The sequence below is a fragment of the Eleutherodactylus coqui genome, chromosome 5, assembly GCF_035609145.1.
Source record: "Eleutherodactylus coqui strain aEleCoq1 chromosome 5, aEleCoq1.hap1, whole genome shotgun sequence".
Classification (NCBI taxonomy): Eukaryota; Metazoa; Chordata; class Amphibia; order Anura; family Eleutherodactylidae; genus Eleutherodactylus; species Eleutherodactylus coqui.
In genome coordinates this window covers 218,932,960-218,951,967 of record NC_089841.1, presented here as the reverse complement: position 1 = coordinate 218,951,967, position 19,008 = coordinate 218,932,960, and the positions used below count along the sequence as shown (strand labels likewise).

The following is a 19,008-nucleotide window of genomic DNA, read 5'->3' as shown; positions in this document are numbered from 1 at the left end:
GGATCTCCTCAGTGTTGCACAGGTGATGTAATTGTGATGCGTTTTAAACATTAGAAAGTCTTAGTGACATTCGCGTTAAAAAACCACAAGTTGTAGGAGCCCTTTAAGGCCGCGTTCACATGACAGTTTTTAGGTTCAGTTTTTTGTAAGCCAAGAACAGGAGCCGGTCCAAAATACGGAAGACAAGCAAATCTTTTCATTCTACTTCCTCTCCACTCCTGGTTTTGGCTCACAAAGAACTGAACATAAAACCTGCCGTGTGAACGCGCCCTGAGAGTGACTATATGATGGTAGCGAACATTCATCTACCTGTTCCCCTTTAGGTAACTTGTCCTGGAGTTTACCTGCCCGATAAGAATGACGCGTTTCTCAGTGTCAGTATTTTGGGGCAGGCTAAGGAGACCAGATGCCTCCCTGCCGTCTTCCCACTGCTCTTTCATGAAAAGATGAGGTTTGAGAAGGTGAGAAGGTTTCATTATATCACCTGTCACCAGCTGCAGATATGGGCTTGATGTGGGCTCGTACCTCCCGGGGTACAGTATACTCATCTTAGATATTTTAAGGAGGTGACCTGAGTAATCCACTGTGGTAAGATGAATAAATATGGGAGGCTTCGCGTAGCTTGGGCCAGCAGCTCCGTACTGTGTTCTCCTAAAGAGCCAGATAGCGCCATTCAGAGAAACGAAGACATATGAAGGCCACTCCGAAAGTAATACCTTCTATCTATTTATATTGGCACCTGATATCAGAAGCGGATGTTGGCGGTATGGATTCCTCCATCCGGAAAAAATTTCACCAACTGACATTCATCCATGGTTGCTGAATAGTTACGGAGACCAAACAGTGAAAGGAAGAACGTGCCGATCAGCTCATCCACCTGAATCAGCCGATTATGACCGGGGAACTATGTAAAGAGCTAAACATAGGCTTCAATGTGTTGGAAACGACGATCCACTGAATCGCCCAGATGAGCTGATCGAGACGCTTTACATTTCGGGATGGCCATCCGGAATAGGGCTTTGCTTTTACATTGTTGTCACCACGCGCCACCCACCGCCTCACTGTGCTAACATCTACTGTTTGGTCACGGTAAACATCCAGCAAGCGGCAATGAATGTCAGTGGGTGCAATTTTTTCCTCATGTAGGAATTCCATTACTCACCTTTGCTTTATATACACTGTCACGTCAGACGACATTTTGGCAGACCCTTTGCTGCCATGGCAAGAAAATTACTATATATTGTGTAGAGGTGCACTATAGTGAATGGCCTATAGGGGGCAACAGACAGGCATTGTGGTGCCGGAGAAAAAGGAAAACACCAACAGGTATGGAATGGAAGATATATGTCATAGAGGTTGTTAGCTTCTGTGATATAGATCGGTCCAATATTACTCCAGGCCAGCTCTTACACCTGAACCAGCTATGTAAAGAGTCAGGTGGAAGTGAGAAGGAGGTGTGTGTGTCTGTGAGAACCAGACTTGTGTTGTGACCAGACTTCTGGTCAACCTGACTCCTGTTGTAAGCAGAGAGAGACGCTGTGACTAGGCGGAGAGCTGCGTTGTCCTTACAGGACCCTTGGGGAACTCTGGCCCTGGGATTGAGGTCTGGAGACGCCACGGCATGGCGATGAGCTGCGCTTCTGGACTATTATAGGTCTGTGAAGGTGAACGGACTTGTTACTGTCTGGCTGAGTTGTGAACTTGATTGCTCCTCCTGTGGACTGTTGGAGGCTTAAATTGATGGACTTTGCAAATGTTATCATTTATCTGGAGACCCAGTCGTTTCTGTTCTGCTAAAACATATGTTGAATAAACTCTTAGAGGAGTGAAAGTGACCATTGATGTACTTATTAACCCCGTGTTGCTACAATTGGTAGGAAGGTTCAAAATTTATTACCATACCACGACTTCTGCTTCTGATGTTGTGTGCTAACACAATAAGATAGGAGGCATTACTTTCAGAGAGACCCTCGTACATGAACCCAGAACCTCCCACGAGCCCCCGAAAATCCACAACACAATCTGTAACAAAATGCTCACACGAATACAATGTAACAAGTGTTCTGCAATGAAGATCCACGGCTCATGGAGCGTTCTGTGCTTTATCAATCCCGCAACGGATCTTTAGGCTTTTCTGAAAAAGTTTGTTAAAACTCTATTCACTTGCGTTGTACTTTACTTTTTGGGTATTTTATCCTTAACATATACAGATAGTTTTAAACTAATTTAATTATTTTTTCATCCTTTTTTAGGTTTTTCAAAAGGCAGTGGATCCAGCAGCAGTAGCAGAATTACTAGAAAGTGAGTAGGAACTGCGAGAGCTTCGATAAAACATTCAGAATTTAATTGATTTCTTATTTCCACTCTTGTAGCTTAGTTTTAGTGTAATGTGATTGTTCTCTGTTAGGGCTCCTTCACATGAGCGTGTAGTTACAGCGTATTCCATGCATGGTTTTGGCGCACGGAATACGCCGTATCAATCTGCTATAGGCTCCCATGCTGCGGATTACACATAGTGCGTGAAATACACACGCAATAAAGTTCACAGCATGTTTTATCTTGGCGTGTATTACACGCACATACACGCCGAGATAGTACATGGGAATGGGCTGTCCACAACAAGTACACAATGTCATTGCATACTTGCTGCGCGACTGTCACGTGCGGGTGGCACGCAGCCAGCCTAAGGAAAACGAAGTAATCTCGTAAATGTGATACCTTTTAATGGCTACCAAAAAGAGATGATGTTACAGCAAGCTTTCCAACCTACTCAGGGTTCTTCCTCAGGCATAATAGAACAGATCTGAAGAAGCCTGTATAAAATTGCCTTTAAAACATAACTTTTAATAATATCTATTATTAGAATGTACACAAATATTCAACAATTTACAAGTAGTCACCAGCAAAAGCACAAGAGATGCAACCTCAAGAACAGCCAATTTCACATAAGTCTCTAATAAGATATACAAATGAAGGAAGGGGTTCCGCTGCTTTGATCTCGCCGTGGCTGTCAGACTTGAATCATGATGAACAGCATATGACAGTCAGTCCCATCAAGGGGAAGGTGGGTACACCCTGTCATGATCTGCACTAATGTATCTGTGCTAGACCCTAAAAGCAGAAGATGAAAAATAGAAGTAAGGCCGGTTTCATATCCGTGTCAGAACCTCCGGCCAAAGGATCCGCCACATTTATGACTCAAAATACCAAAAGCTAAACATAAACTGAACGGACCACATTATGGTCAATGGGGTCCGACCAGCGGTGTTCGGTTTCATCCAGAATACGAAGCCGTTCGGACGCGGAAAACCCCCTTTTCTGCTTCCTGAACAAAGCAGGAAAGCGGAAACATGAGTGCAAATGTGAAACCACCCTAACTGCCCCAGAAAGGGCAGCGCCATTCTGGTACTTGCCCTAGGCATCCTACATATAGCCACTAATTATCCCATTGTAGCCCCATCTTTTCCCCTCAGGTTGATGCTTACCCAGTCTTCCTCGTCAGGGATTTATGTCGAATTTTCTGTCTTTTGAGATTGCATATGTTGTGCTGTTTATGGGGGTCACTTGTAAGTTTTTGGAAGCATTTGTGTAGCTTTGTACATTAAAGCTTGTGTTCTATAGGCCATTTTATATACTGCAATGGTCACAGTTTATGTTGCATTTAATTACTGTGGTATTTGATTTTTTTTTTTTTACATTTCACCTTTCCAGCAGTTTTGTTCACCACTGAAACGTATATATGCATTCTTTTTTTCTAGATCGTATTGCAGGTTTTGAATTAATACAACTCAACCAATTAGGTAAGGTTTTGGCCTAGAATTCCACTAGCTGCATAATATGGGAATGTACATACAGAACTAGAGATGAGCGAGCGTACTCGCTAAGGCAAACTACTCGAGCGAGTAGTGCCTTATGCGAGTACCTGCCCACTCGTCCCTAAAGATTCGGGTGCCGGTGGGGGGCGGGGAGCGGGGAGGAACGGGGGGGGGGGGGGGGGGGTGGAGATCTCTCTCTCACTCTCTCCCCCCCGATTCCCCCTGCTCACTCCCGCAACTCACTGCTCTCCCCCGCCAACACCCGAATCTTTAGAGACGAGCGGGCAGGTACTCGCATAAGGCACTACTCGCTCAAGTAGTTTGCCTTAGCGAGTATGCTCGCTCATTTCTATATGGGACTAAAGGCTTTATATACACCAGAAATATATTAAAAAACATTAAGCTGCCTGCAGATAGCCGGGTCGGATCCCACTGTGAGAAGACCAGTGTGGCTCACCGGCTTCCGCGTCTGCTCTACTCTGATGTGCCGGCTGCAGCCCAGCCGGCACATGCGCAGAGTGGAGCTGGCGCATCGGTAGTGAAGTTTCTGTGTGGGCCCCTGCGAGAGAAGAGAAGTTACGTTGGCAAAAGTCAAGTAGGTGTGGAACTTTTGGTAATGCACAGTTCATAAACTGGGATACATCTGGGTTGATGTCAATGAGAGCTGTGCCTGCAGTTATGAGCACTGACCACTCCCCCGGCGTTGGATCACTGGCTTTCACTCCAACTCAGGTATAGCCCAGCACTGACAGCCAGTGCTGCATGGAAAACCCCTTTAAATAAGGTATAGGGCAGTTATGTAACACTGGAGTCTATACTTGTAGTATTTGCACATTTTTAGACTATTTATGACTTGTAAAACAGATCTATCTATCTGAAAGTTTTCACATCTGTGGGCAGAAACTGGGCACAGAGGCCTGCCCATACTCAGACCCCTATTACATTATTTCTGACTAGTTATCCCCTACCCACAAGACTACTGTGTCCCATTTTCCAGTTACCTTGGGGGTTGCTTCTTCCGCAGCAGTAATGTCACTCTGAATGGAGCGCTGGCCGAAAATGCGTAGTTAGTGCTTCATTCATTTCAATGGGAGTGATGGAAATTCCCAAGCAGGTGCTGCTCCAGTATGTCGTCAGTCCCATTGAAAGTGTAGCATATCACGATTGAGTGATGCATTGACTTTTTGGATGCGTACTCACTAGAGATGAGCGAGTATACTCGCTAAGGGCAATTGCTCGAGTACCTGCCCGCTCGAGAGAAAAGGTTCGGGTGCCGGCGCGTGGGGAGCGGTGAGTTGCGGCAGTCAGCAGGGGGGGAGAGAGGGAGAGAGAGATCTCCCTTTCATTCCTCCCCACTCTCCCCCGCAGCTCCCTGCCCGCCGCTGGCACCCAAACCTTTTCTCTCGAGCGGGCAGGTACCCGCTAAGGGCAATGCTCGCTCGAGCAATTGCCCTTAGTGAGTATACTCGCGCATCACTAGTACTTACACATTATGCATGGTGGGTGGTAAGGGGGGCATGTAGACCCTATCGTTAAGGTCTTGCATTTTTTTCTGCAGCCTTTAACTGCGGAATCACATCTCCTATCTGTTAGAAATCCGCAACAACAAGTCCACAAGACGTCCTTAATTCCTCAGCAGAAAGGTTTTCCACTGCGGAATTTAATCTTGCAGTTTTGAAATGAGGACGCACGAATTTTAATGTGCGCAGAATTTAAGCCTCATAGGGATAACATTGTGACACAAAAATGTCCACACGGACTACTTCTGTCCTGTGTGCAAGGCCCCTAACAACTTCAAGTTGACTTAAAGGGTGAGTATCACCTGTATGATTTTACTAATTAAAGCTAGATAGTGAAACATTTTTTCATTTTCTAGTCTGTTTTTATGTTCTCATTGTAGTTTTTTTTATTCTATTGTCTGTACATGAGTATGGAGGCGGCCATCTTGACTGAACTGCAGAGATATGCTTTACAGCAGAAATCATGGGCCATTCACACAATGAACAGGAACTGACCCATGGACTGTTATAAAAGAGTAAAGACCCATTTAGACACAACAATCCGGGCTCAAAATTCGCTAAAAGCCGTCTTTTGAGCGATAACCGTTAGGTCTAAATGCACGGACATTGTGGAGTTTTCGTGTATGAGTCATTCCTCACTCAATTCTAGTTTTCCTGAATTAAGCTATGAACTCTTATAACAGTCAGCAGCGCTTATAAGATTACTTTAGCTCGTGTCCTGCTGGTAGTTCACAGTGGGACTCGAGCTGTAAACACGGAGAACAATACAGCTGTTTGCTTATGCAGAACAGCTGTATTGTTTGCCAAGTGATAGCGGAGGTGTCCCACTCCGCCTGCATAGCTCTTAAGTAGCTACTTAGCTACTATAGACTATGCAAAGATGATCGCTCAAAACTGTAATTTATGTGTAGGCGTTACCTTTCACTAGAATCCTGCCCGGGATGATAATGAGATAACTATTGAAGAGCTTTAGCTACAGGTCAAGAAGTGGCAGACTATATTAGTCTTCGTGGTCATTGTGAAAACTGTAGGTCTTTAGGCTTTTTTTTTAAATAAAGATTTTGACATCGGAAAAAAAAAATCACCAAAAGTGTTTTCAAAATAAGTTTAACATTAAAACTTAATTAAGGCTGAATATAGAGGGCCAGGTCGGATTCTGACAGAGATTCTCGCAGCAGGATGCGACCCGAGCCCTTGCATTAGCCTCTCGCTTATCCATCCAGCGTCTTCTCTCTCTGCTGTGTGCCGGCTAGCGCACAGCCGCACATGCGCAGTGCAGAGCTGGCGTGTAAGCGGCAGTGCGGGCCTCCGTGAGGTTTGCACAGAAATAGGACATGCCGCGATTTTGTTATTGCGCGGATTTTCTGCAATCAAAATTCCCGCAGAATTTCCGCCCGTGTGCTTTAGGCCTTACATTTTATGTCATCTTGTGATGCAACTTTCCCTTTAAAAGGTAGAAAAGTGTGTTAACATATCAATATTTATACCTCCCAGGTACAAATGAATAAAAAATGAATTGGTATGCCACAATACAGTGTATACGGTCTTGGGAGGGGGGAAAATTTCACCACCTACAACCATCCTTTAATGATAATTCAGCATGAGATAATACTACCAGCCAGCATTAACCCTTTGCAATCCAATTTTGGATTTAGGGTTTCCTAAGGGGCTTTCTCTTTCTGCCATTATGCAATGGCGCCATCTGCTGGCTAGAGCCAATACTGCGGTATGGGACATGCTGGAGAGGCCCCTGACAACAGAGTGGCCAGTAATCTACAGCAAAAAGACCCTGCCGGACGTCTTCCGACATCGGAGCTGCACAGCTTTCAATCAGAATGTCTTTAGACGTCAGATCGTGGCGTTGGGAAAAAGAAACATAACAAATTAGAAGCATTTCTGATTAAATATTTGTCTGGTTAGATCTGAGAATGTTATCATAGTTCAATGTGGAGTAAAGGCAATTCTAGCTCCTACAGACCATGCAGCTTCCAGACACAAGGTGGCGCACTATCCTTGTGTAATTCAATGCAAGCTTACGCTCCGCTTTCCGTTATTAAGTTGTCGGCTACATTTTCTCTTACTAGACGACAAACTTGAAGTAACATATTACAATGTTTTTTGCTAACTTGTACATGATTTAGGAGATTCATTATCACTTGTGAAATTGTTGCAGTGATGAGAACTTTGGAAGTAACATTGTATATTGTCATAATGAAGCTTCAATGATCTGGCTCAGTAGCTAAAAGCTGATACAAAGGCCAGTTACATACTTACTATGTGTGCCAGTTTCACCCGAGAGGCTTTTTATACCAACAATATGTAAGTGTTTTGGTGCAAATTTCACCCGAAAATTCTCTTCCATGCTCTGCGCCACATTTACTATGTGGTTTCAATCACTTTTGACCGTTTTGATGACTTGTACGAAAAAGGAGCGTGCCAGATTGCACCAAAGGTTTGGGGAAAATCTTGTCATTAACTAAGCCAAATAATAGGTGGTCTCAATTTAGACCAAGTAGTCTTAAAATCCAACAGATTTATCATTCTGCATAGCCACTTTGATAAATGTGGTACCTTTTAATACTGTCTAGTCTAAGGGCTCTCACACCAGCGGTTTTTTTTTTTGCAGCGCACCACGCCTGTATCTCCCACAGGGGAGCACACAGCAAATACGGCTGCCGACAATTCCAATACTCTATCTATGCATGTTGCAATCTTTTTTGCATGCACATTTTAGGCACTGTGTGAGGGGTGCAATTGAAAGAGATCGTATAAATAGTTTAGATATTAAAAAATATGCATTATACTAAAACACATATGAACAGCAAAATAGAGTGAACGCGCTAGCGATGATGTCACTCACTCGTTTGTTCAAACGATAATCGGCTCATCTAAAAGCAGTTGATAGAAGTGTCCCAGTGTATAATAGCAGACCTCTAGAAGGACTCCTACCAGCTAATGACCTATTTAGACACCATGATTATCGCTCAAAATTCACTCAAAAGCTGTCTTTTGGGCAATAATCGTTGTGTCTAAATGTGCCCATCTTTCACTATTCGGCCTAACGACGGTTTTTAGCTCTGCTTGAAAACCGACGTTCAGCAGAACAGCTGATAAGCAGGACTGTAGGCTGTGTTCTGCCCAGGGAGCGCAGATAACAGCTGATAACATTGTTACAGCTGTTCTCCGTTCTCAGCCCTGCCTGCAGAACAGCCGATAAGCAGGACCGCACACTGTGTTCTGCAGGTGGAGAGCTGATTATAGCTGATAACATTGTTACAGCTGTTCTCAGTTTGCAGCCCTGCCTGCAGAACAGCTTATAAGCAGGACTGCAGGCTGTGTCTGCTGTCCATGGTGCTGAATTCTCCACAGGAAGCCTGTGGCTGAACAATGGAGCTAATTACAGAGCTCAGACCTCCTGTTGAGCTCTGTAACAGCTCCCAGAAGCTCATTTGCATGCAAATGAAGCATGTAAAGTACTAATAGCAATTAGTGCCTATTAGTACTTTATGCAAAACGATTGCTGAGATGACTTTAGAAAGATATCTGTGTATGTAAACTGCCCCCAGTATTCGCACACCATTACTATCTTCAGTCTACTGCAGTCTTCTAATTTTATCTTTTGCCTTTTAGATACCAGGTGACACTGATAAGCCCACCACATTGTACAGACTAGATGGAACTAGCATTACTGTAGGCACATTAGATTTCAGTGTATATTTGCTGCTTTATTTGGGCTTTAACACCTTCCTCTTATATTTACTGTTAATAGTCTTTTCCGCACTACAAGTGTATTCCAAACTTACAGTAGTTTGTAAAGTGACAATTTTTTTTTCTTTGGCTTCTCATTCCAAATATGAACTCTGCATATAATAGCAGTATAATATAGCATTGTACGGCTAAAAGCACAGTCATCTAAATAATAGCGCACTTTACTGAGAGGAAACATAATAGGTTGTGTGAGAAAAAATATGCTAAGTGGTTCATTTCTCATGAAAAGGCTTCATTCTGTTCACATACATTCCATTCTTCTCTTACCTTTCTACATTGGAAAAAGGGTTATACTTGCAATTGTCCTTGAGACAGTAAAATATGAGGCCAGGTGCCTCGTTAGAAGATACACACGCCTAATAATAACGGAAATAACAATCATGTTGCAACTTTCTAACGTCTCTCAAGTCAACCGCAGGTCATATCTCTTGCAGGCGATGAATTCTCATTTTCCTCACTCATATTCCTTTATCCAGCACTTCTGTCAATTAGATTTTCAGAGGATCTGTCAGCTCTTCTCACGTCTGTTTTAGTAAATCTTTGTATGTCCCATGGAATAACAAGTCCGGAGCATCTTTGGAGTTATCAGAGCTACGTCTTGTAATAAGCCACTTAGGTCGGTTTCACATCTGCATCGGAACCTCCGACCGGAAGTTCCTTTACAGATCTGGCTCAAGATACCGGAAGTAAAAGGATACCATTGAGGGCTTTTTCCTTAGTCCAAAAGCCAGGCAGCTGGGTAGAAACAGAATAGACCCCATTATGGTCAATGGGATCCATTCGGCACGGTTCGGTTCCATCCAGAGACGGGGATTCCCATTTCCTGCTCTCTGAATGGAGCAGGAAAGTGGAAACCCCAAACGCAGGTGTGAAGCCACTCTTACCTGTTGGTCCATCACATGACTGGAACAGACTGGAAGTGAACAGTTAGAATTCCAATTAAATGCCAACAAACAAAGATCTTGAAAACCATGAAAGATCTTCAACATGGGGATGGCTCCTTCAGCGTGGCTGATTGTGCAGGTTTGGAGCAACATTTGTCATGAGCTGCCTTGGAAATTGTACAGGAAATAAGTTTACGTTTCCTCACACGCTCATGTCATACAGGTTTAAACAATAGAAATTTAGTTTGGCAAGCTAATGGCATGATGCCTTGTTATTTTGTAGAACGCCAACGTATTCCGCAGCGCTTTCAGGTCATTTTATTTATTACTCCCCAGCAAGCTGGCTACTCATTTTACCGACCTCGGAAGGATGGAAGGCTGAGTCAACCTGAACCAAGCGGGGGTTGAACTTGCAACCTTCAGGTCATGAGCGAGAGGGATATGATTGATTTCCATTCTATATGTATTGCTGATTTAACCTTTCAGTTTATCCCTGGCATCACTTCTTTCTGTTTATAAACTCCTGCTCTATTGCTACAGGTGAGGATGTTTTGGCCACTTACAAAGAGAACCATCGATACTTCTTATTCCCTGAACCAAAGCTGACTCCTCCTTACCCAGGAGTAGACCGAGAGGTGCTGATGAGAGCTGTACCTGGCTTCCCTGTGAGTGATTCTGTTTTAATTCCGTTTTACTGATTATTGAGTAATTATTACAGTAAAATAAGTTAAATCGCCATCTTGCAGCTCATATATGTGGCTTTTTACAGGTCATATTAAAACTTACGTAGGAGGTCTAATAGCACCCTCTGAAAGCCTCTCCTGAAGGCATTCCTGGCCACTCATGACAGATCTGACAAGCTCCACAGCATTTTTGTATTTAGTTTTGCATAGGTGCATTTAGAAAAGAATTCCACTCCCATTTCGAGACCCCCAAATCTACTTTAGGCCTCATTTATCAATTCTATTTAAAGGGGTTGTCCCACTTCTAATAGTGATGATATCCTCAGCTTTTAGTAGCTAATCGGCGGGAATCTGTCACCCAGGGCCCCTGCCCATTAGCTGATCAGAAGCGCCGGTGTTCTAATGTATGCTGCTTTGTTGCAAGAGGCAGACAGCTCTGTACATTCTGCAGTGGCCCGGTGTGGTACTGCAGGCTGGGTACCACTAAAGTGAATGTGGACTTAATAAATAAGGAGTTATTTCCATCATTCTGTCTTCAGCTGCTACGTATTAACCCTTTCCAATCCATTGTCTGACGTCTAAAGACATTCTGATTGAAGCCTGTACAGCTCCGATGTTGGAAGACATCCGGCAGGGTTCTTACTGTATATTACTGGCCGCTCTGTTGTCGGGGGCCTCTCCAGCATGTCCCATACCACAGTACTGGCTCTAGCCAGCAGATGGCGCTATTGTATAATGGCAGAAAGAGAAAAACCCCTAGGATACCCTGAATCCAAAATTGGATTGCAAAGGGTTAATGTATTTCATAATATATCTATGGATTTATACAGTCAGCATTGAGAGTTGTATATATCTATATTCAGTGAGCTCCCTAGGGGCACAAGGCATTAGGATTTAGTGAGTAAGGATGGTAGATTCATGGTTGCTTTAATCAGACCTCTGCACTGTTGCTTAAGAGGGAGGGCAGAGGGAATTTGGTTAAAGTTCATTCCAACTTTTCTTCCTGCATATAAGAGATAGAAGGGGCAGTAGTGAAGCGGCACCAAACTTCTCCACCCCCATAATAGATATATTGGTAGGTTACACCCTTGTGTGAATTACATCCCCCAAGGTCAGCAGTATAGGAGCAGCGGCAGAAGCCCCCGCTGTGTCAGCTTGCAGGGTGTTTAGCTCAGTAGGCCCTGTGAGCGCTCACCATGCAGATTTTCTGGTTTCACGATTATCGTTTCTGATTTCTTGAAGTCAGCTCTTTACCTGAGAGACTCCGAAGATTTTATGTCCTTGACTGAACAGATGTGTCACATTATTTACTGCTGCAATCTTTCTCTTTCTAGCCGTGCTTACAACTTAATTTACTGCCAGCTTGCTCTACCTGAGTCATGCCACAGTGGGATATTATGGTTTGGTGGGTTATTTAATGAAATGTTAAATGACTGTACCCTTCCATCTCAGAACTGAAGAGATAAGCTTAGCACTCGGTAGTGTCTGTCCAACTATGACCTATCTCTTTGTGCTTTCATCTCTATAATGTAGCAGAGTCTATTGAAAGTCTACATTGTTCGCTTACTCCAAACGTGATATCATACTGTAAGTGCAGCAACAATGTCGTTGGTAAGTTAATGCAGAAGTGACAACCAATATAGAGGAGGTCCTGCTGTAATTTCTGCTAATAAAAAAAAATGTGACAATTAAAAAAACAGGAAAAAGCCCAAAACCTCTAAACATAATTAAGATACTGTGATTAGTGCTGTAACGTCTGATTTTCCTAGCACATGGCCAGTTTTAGGTCTTCAATAGTAACGTTCTAAATTTGGTAAGCAAATTGGGGGTTGGCACATTTTCTACATTGACAGTTTCTTACTTGATTTTGACCAATATTTGTCTGGTATTGTACATTTTTAGCAGTTTTTCCTTCAGTGGGCTCTATTTCTAGGAGAAACTGGAGAAAAGAAAATCCTGCACCCCTATCTCTTTGTACCACACTCTCAGAAGCTGTATGGAGGACATTTACAGCATTACTGAGTAGTGTAGTTGTGAATCTAGCACTAGAGGGAGATAAAACACTCACTTAAAGCTGCAGCAGTGTTTCTGTGTCTCTCCCTTCCTCTTCCTCCCTCCAACAGCTCCTTCCTCCTTCTCTTCTTCCCATTCCTCCTTTCTTCATAGACTTCTGCAGGTTGCAGCTGCAGTGTACTAATTCTGTCAGTGGATTCAGAGTGATCGGTGCGGGAGGCATGGGGATGTAAAGTAGTGACTGATAAATGGGGAAAGTGGCATTTTTCTATTATAAGATGTATTACCAAGTTTCTTATCTTCACTTGTGCTTCTTATTCATGGAAAGTAAATTTTAAGTTTAAGTACTGTAGGCATTTAAAGGGTGAAGGTGTGGATGGAGTATACCTCCCTCCCAGGCTTTTAGTCTGGCCAGGCTGGCATTCCAGTCCACAACTTCACCCTAGTTCCCAGGTAGCTCAGCTGGAGGAGCATAAAAGGCTGCAGCTCCCAGGAGTCAGTGTCTAACAGCTTGAGGTGGGATTACCACTTGCCTGGTGGACCTGAGTGGTGTAGACTTGAATGCATTATGTGGTCTGGATCTTTTGTGTGGCTGCAAAGCCTGATAGCCTGAGGAGGAAGCCTCTAAACACCTTGCATGGTGCACCTTGTTCTATTGTATGGACTGTTGCTGTTATTTTTGCATGGAGTGCGCTGTACAGCAATAAAGACTAAAGTGAGTTCTATACGTTTGTGGAGTCCAGTGTGTCACAGCCGCCCCTCCCCTGGAGGACAAACTACCACAGTACACTGTAAATTTCTTTACATTCGTTACCTACCCAAAATCTGCACAGTAATTGCTCTGCCGATATGCATTCTAAGAAAAGTAATCTTCAAGCCAGACATATTGCATTAATCTGATGTAGTAAAAAACAACTGTCCCACACATATTACAATTCAACTGAGCTATTAATGGGAGCCTATTAGGTCCCTAATGGTACCCAGGCTGCAGGCACTACAGTATAGAGACAGACAGACTGATTGATTGTCACTTATACCAATGGCCTGATAAATTTTGGAAGACTTACAAAGTTTACAGCAAGCTGTAGAAATGGTTCCAGCGTAGCTTATTAATATTCCTAATATTGATTAACTTGTCATCCCGCCCTCTGCCACTAAATGACAGGCTTCTACATATACATAGTAATACAGAAAGACCCTTCAATCAGCAGCAGGGAGGAAAGGGAGGTGGAGTAAGCAGTGAATATATGAATATTAATGTGTCGCACTAGATTCATCTCTGACACTTGCTGAAAACCTTGAAATGTAGGTTTTCCAAAACTCCTGAAGTGATCAGTATAAGTGATAGACCGCTGAAATTAGTGTACAATATCTGTCACTGTATTGCAGCGCCATCATGAACCTAACAGGTTTAAGATTAGTCTGTTGACAAAATTCTTTACGGTTCGCATTGACAACTAGCAGAATCGTGAATGCAGTTCTGGTTTCAGCTATAGGCTGTAAGTCAGGACAAATAGAAGATAAGTAATGCAAGATTTCCGAGTTTTCATATAGAATATATCTCTATAAACCCTGTAAAAGTCTGTACAAAAGTGGATATACTCTTTGTATTTTTAACGTTTCATGATTCGGTTTGCATGACTGTCAGCTTACATAACTGGTGTTATACTGTATAAAAGTCACATTACAAACCATCTTTACTGTTTCCTTTCGTTAAAGGGAATTGCACCTAAAATTGAGTTTTCCACAACCACGACCATCAAAGAAATGGCAAATAGTTTGCGGAAACGATATAATGTAAGTTGTATATTCTGCAACAGTCTATTTTTGCATGTTACTATTTAGTTCCCACTACTGGATTCTTTATGATGACCAACCAAGCAGTTTTATACATTTACGTATCATTTTGCACTGGTTTGTTTGTCTAGTCCTTGAAGACACAATCCTGGCGATCTTTGCAGAACTCTCCCAATAGAAGGTCAAGGAGTCCAGCCAAATATTACTCGAATCCAGAGAAGCGTTACAGCAGCCCGACTAGATCGTCACAGTCCCGTTCTCCATCACCGCATACACGAAGGCGAATGTGTGAACTAAACGAAGACAATTGGCTTGCTCATTTACACCTGGGCAATTATGAATTCAAGTCGAGTCTTGAGTCAAGGCCTCCATTCCTAATAAGACATGTATGTTTTCAACAGGTTACAGAAAGTCAGACATATTCTATCTTTTCGGTCCACATGCGTATTTTATTGTATAGACAGCATATATTCAGTTCAGCCAAATGCATGTTTTTTCAACCATATCATGATCGCTGTGCATAGTCTTTATTAGGCTCCTAGCTCGTTATGTTATTAGTATTAATAGGGTGCATGGGAGACTAAATGAAATGGAGGATACATAACATTGCTATAGATATAAGCTGCTGTATGTTATCTTTTTGTAATCTTTTCCAGGTTTTATAAATATTCATAACAAATGAGGAGCCGTCACATAAAAGCACGTCTCTATTGAACCTATATAGCAGATCTAAACAATAGCAATCTATTGTACAACTAAACAATTGTGCCCTACTACTCTATATACATACACAATGTTTCTATAAGGTAACCTAAAAAGTACAAACATAACGTACTCAAAACCAATATATATTTCTAAAACAATACTGCTGTACCGTAGAGAATACCTCCATATGAAACCAATTATGTAACATTTTACTTTTTGTTATTTTCTTTTTTCAGCTTTGTAGTGGACACAGGGATCGCAGCAGCTCACTCAGTGGACATGGGCACACACAGAGCTGATCCCTAAATAAATTGAGATCTTAAATAGACCTCAAGATTACTCCAGACCCCAGATTAGACCCCAACATTAATCCAGACCCAAGACTGAACATCAAAGCAAATCCAGACCAGACTTCTACAGGAATCAGACCTCAGACCCTAAATAAATTCAGACCCCAGATAAGAAGTGTTAATGAATTCAGACCCCAGTTGAAGCCCACAAATTACTTAGACCCCATGCCAAGCCCTTAAGTTACTCAGACTCCTCCTAAATTATTTCAAACCCCAGGCCAGACCCCTAAATAAATTCAAACCTCAGATCAGAGAAAAAACAGTTTTCAGACCCCAGATCCTACATAAATAGCTTGCAAACTTTAACTTTACATTTAGCACATTACATACCTGTCCCATGATGCACTTCAATATACTTTTAACCACACATCACAAACCATTGAGAATGTTGAGTTAAAGTTTGCTATACCTGTATAATCCCCACAATTTACTCCCCAATTCTCTGCTGCCCCAGGCACTGCACACAGAGTCCTGGCACAAGTCCGTATCTGTAAATTGTGTGTGCGCCACACTACGTCCTGATATCTTTCCAGCATCCCAAAAATTCCAAACCCTAAAGCGGATGTCAAAGAGTAATTAAAAAATAGGAACCGCGAATATAATAAAATTAAAACAAACTCCCACAGTACTCACCCTTTAAGGCTCATTTAGACAACGATTCTTGCTCAAAATTTGCACAAAGCCATCTTTTGAGCGATAACTGTTGCGTCTAAATGCACAGACATTGGTCAATTCTAGTTTTTTTGAATTTAGCGAGGACCTCTTATCAGTGGTGCAGCCTGTTATCACTGTTGGCAGCGCTGATAAAATTCTTACAGCCTGTGTCCGGCTGGTAGTTCACAGCGGGACGCGAGCTGTAAACATGGCAAACAATGCAGTTGATTGCTTATGCAGAACAGCTGTATTGTTCGCCGAGCAATAGCAGTGGTGTCCTGCTCCGCCTGCACAGCTCTTAAGTAGCTACTTAGCTACTATAGACTATGCAAAGATGATCGCTCAAAACAGTCACTCAAACTATCGTTTGAGCGACCATCTGTCAGTGTAAATGGGGTCTTAGATTGCATGCCCCTGTCTCCTCAGTCTTTATTTACTTCCTGGCAGCAATCATGTGACTATTGTAGCCAATCACTGGCCTCAGTAGGGATGTACCATACTTACTGACATCACCGCTGAGGCTAGTTATTGCTCGCTCTGGTCCCATCACATCCAAGATATAAACAAAAATGTAACAAGTGATTACTGCGTGGTTTGTTTCTGCTACATTTGCTGCCACTTTTGTTTCCCCAACTCCTGGACAATCCTTTAAGAAGGACAAAGTCTATTTCATAAAATAAGATTTTGTGCCAAGATGCAGTAATTACAAACCGTTCTTCATAGTCCTATCAGAAAATTATATGATTCTCACTTCAATCCATCTTTTTTAGGTCGATCTTTCAAAGCCCATAGGTGAGAAAACATCTTCACAGCTTCAGTCTCCCAAATCCAGACGCCATCCAAATAGTAAGGATTCTGTAAGAAGAGGTAATTACAGCCCTCATTATTTATGGTAGTTTCTACTAAAAAGTCTCTAAAGTAAGGAAATGTCAAAGAATAACAAAATAATCATTACTCATCTGATGAATCTCCCATAGCCCCAGCACAGCAGCGCCGGTGATATCTGATGGACTTTGATCATTAGTTTGCAGTGGGGACATGCCATACACTTACATGACCGCTGCGGCCAACAAGTGGCCTTAGGAGTGTTGCATCATACATGCCAACGTCATCACTGCAGGAAATGAACAAAGACCATTGTGGGGCACTGGAGCAGCCGCAGTGAAGTAGTGTGCGTGTGTGTGTGTGTGTGTGTGTGTGTGTGTGGGGGGGGGGCGTTATCAGATGAATATCTGGTTATTTTGTTATTTTATGCCATTTATTCGCTTTAGCCAATTTTTTTTAAATCAATCTTGGAAAATGGTTTTACCATGTTATTACAATTCTTAGCTTGTGTAATGGTTTGTGTTACAGTATTAACCTCCCTATTCATCTAATTATATTTTATGTAGAGTTTTATGAGCATCGAGAAATACAGTGCGAATTACTTGCAGATTACTTAATCTGTTTTCTGTGTATTTTTTACAGCATTAACCTTTGACAACCTGCACTGTAATACATCTACTGGACAGGTGGGTTCAAGAGTGATTACAAATCACAGAAAATGGGGGCATATCCCTAGGGTGTGTCAGTACTTTGAACAGTGGAGGTCCATTTGCCAGGACCCTCACTGATCCTGAGATTGGAGGGTCTTTAGCGCTGGGACCCCTTCATGCACTCCCAGCTTCGGGCTGTACAGGGGACTGAGGCAAAGCTTCATTAACATTTTCTTGTATATATCCTTTATTTTCTATATTTGAAAACCTCAGTAAGGACTGATTATACATGGGAAGCTTCATAATATTTCACTATACAGTGACAGTATAGATCAGGGGTGTCAAACTCATTTTTTCTGAGGGCCACATCAGCCTTATGGTTGCCTTCAAAGGGCCGATTCTAATTGTAAGACAGTAAAGTAAAAGTAAACCCCACAGTGGCCCGATCAGTAATAAGGTCCCCCATAGTGGCCAGTGACGTACACCATTCTGCACATACACACACACGCCATTCTGCGCATACACCCGCACACCATTCTGTGCATACACCCGCACACCATTCTGCGCATACACCCGCACAGACGCACAGCATTCTGCACATACACCTGCACAGGCGCACACCATTCTGCGCATACACCCGCACGCCATTCTGCGCATACACCCGCACACCATTCTGCGCATACACCCGCACACCATTCTGCGCATACACCCGCACACCATTCTGCGCATACACCCGCACAGACGCACAGCATTCTGCACATACACCCGCACAGGCGCACACCATTCTGCACATACACCCGCACACCATTCTGCGCATACACCCGCACAGACGCACAGCATTCTGCACATACACCCGCACAGGCGCACACCATTCTGCGCATACACCCGCACACCATTCTGCGCATACACCCGCACACCATTCTGCGCATACACCCGCACGCCATTCTGCGCATACACCCGCACACCATTCTGCGCATACACCCGCACGCCATTCTGCGCATACACCCGCACGCCATTCTGCGCATACACCCGCACGCCATTCTGCGCATACACCCGCACGCCATTCTGCGCATACACCCGCACGCCATTCTGCGCATACACCCGCACGCCATTCTGCGCATACACCCGCACGCCATTCTGCGCATACACCCGCACGCCATTCTGCGCATACACCCGCACGCCATTCTGCGCATACACATGCACGCCATTCTGCGCATACACCCGCACGCCATTCTGCGCATACACCCGCACAGACGCACAGCATTCTGCACATACACCTGCACAGGCGCACACCATTCTGCGCATACACCAGCACACCATTCTGCGCATACACCCGCACGCCAT

The 19,008-nt window shown here is 43.4% G+C and overlaps 1 protein-coding gene across 3 annotated transcripts in view; it reads left to right on the top strand.

Annotated features, from left to right (window-relative positions):
* SPATA6L (spermatogenesis associated 6 like) overlaps nucleotides 1-19,008 on the top strand; it is a 39,084-nt gene that overhangs the window by 2,407 nt on the left and 17,669 nt on the right. For 2 of the 3 annotated variants that reach the window (XM_066604236.1, XM_066604238.1), the window contains exons 3-10: nucleotides 324-461; nucleotides 2,253-2,301; nucleotides 3,759-3,800; nucleotides 10,528-10,652; nucleotides 14,403-14,480; nucleotides 14,612-14,866; nucleotides 16,960-17,056; nucleotides 17,657-17,700. In XM_066604236.1, the coding sequence (XP_066460333.1) occupies nucleotides 324-461; nucleotides 2,253-2,301; nucleotides 3,759-3,800; nucleotides 10,528-10,652; nucleotides 14,403-14,480; nucleotides 14,612-14,866; nucleotides 16,960-17,056; nucleotides 17,657-17,700 (828 nt within the window). The remainder of the gene's footprint in view (nucleotides 1-323; nucleotides 462-2,252; nucleotides 2,302-3,758; nucleotides 3,801-10,527; nucleotides 10,653-14,402; nucleotides 14,481-14,611; nucleotides 14,867-16,959; nucleotides 17,057-17,656; nucleotides 17,701-19,008) is intronic. The other variant, XM_066604237.1, reaches the window with a different exon arrangement.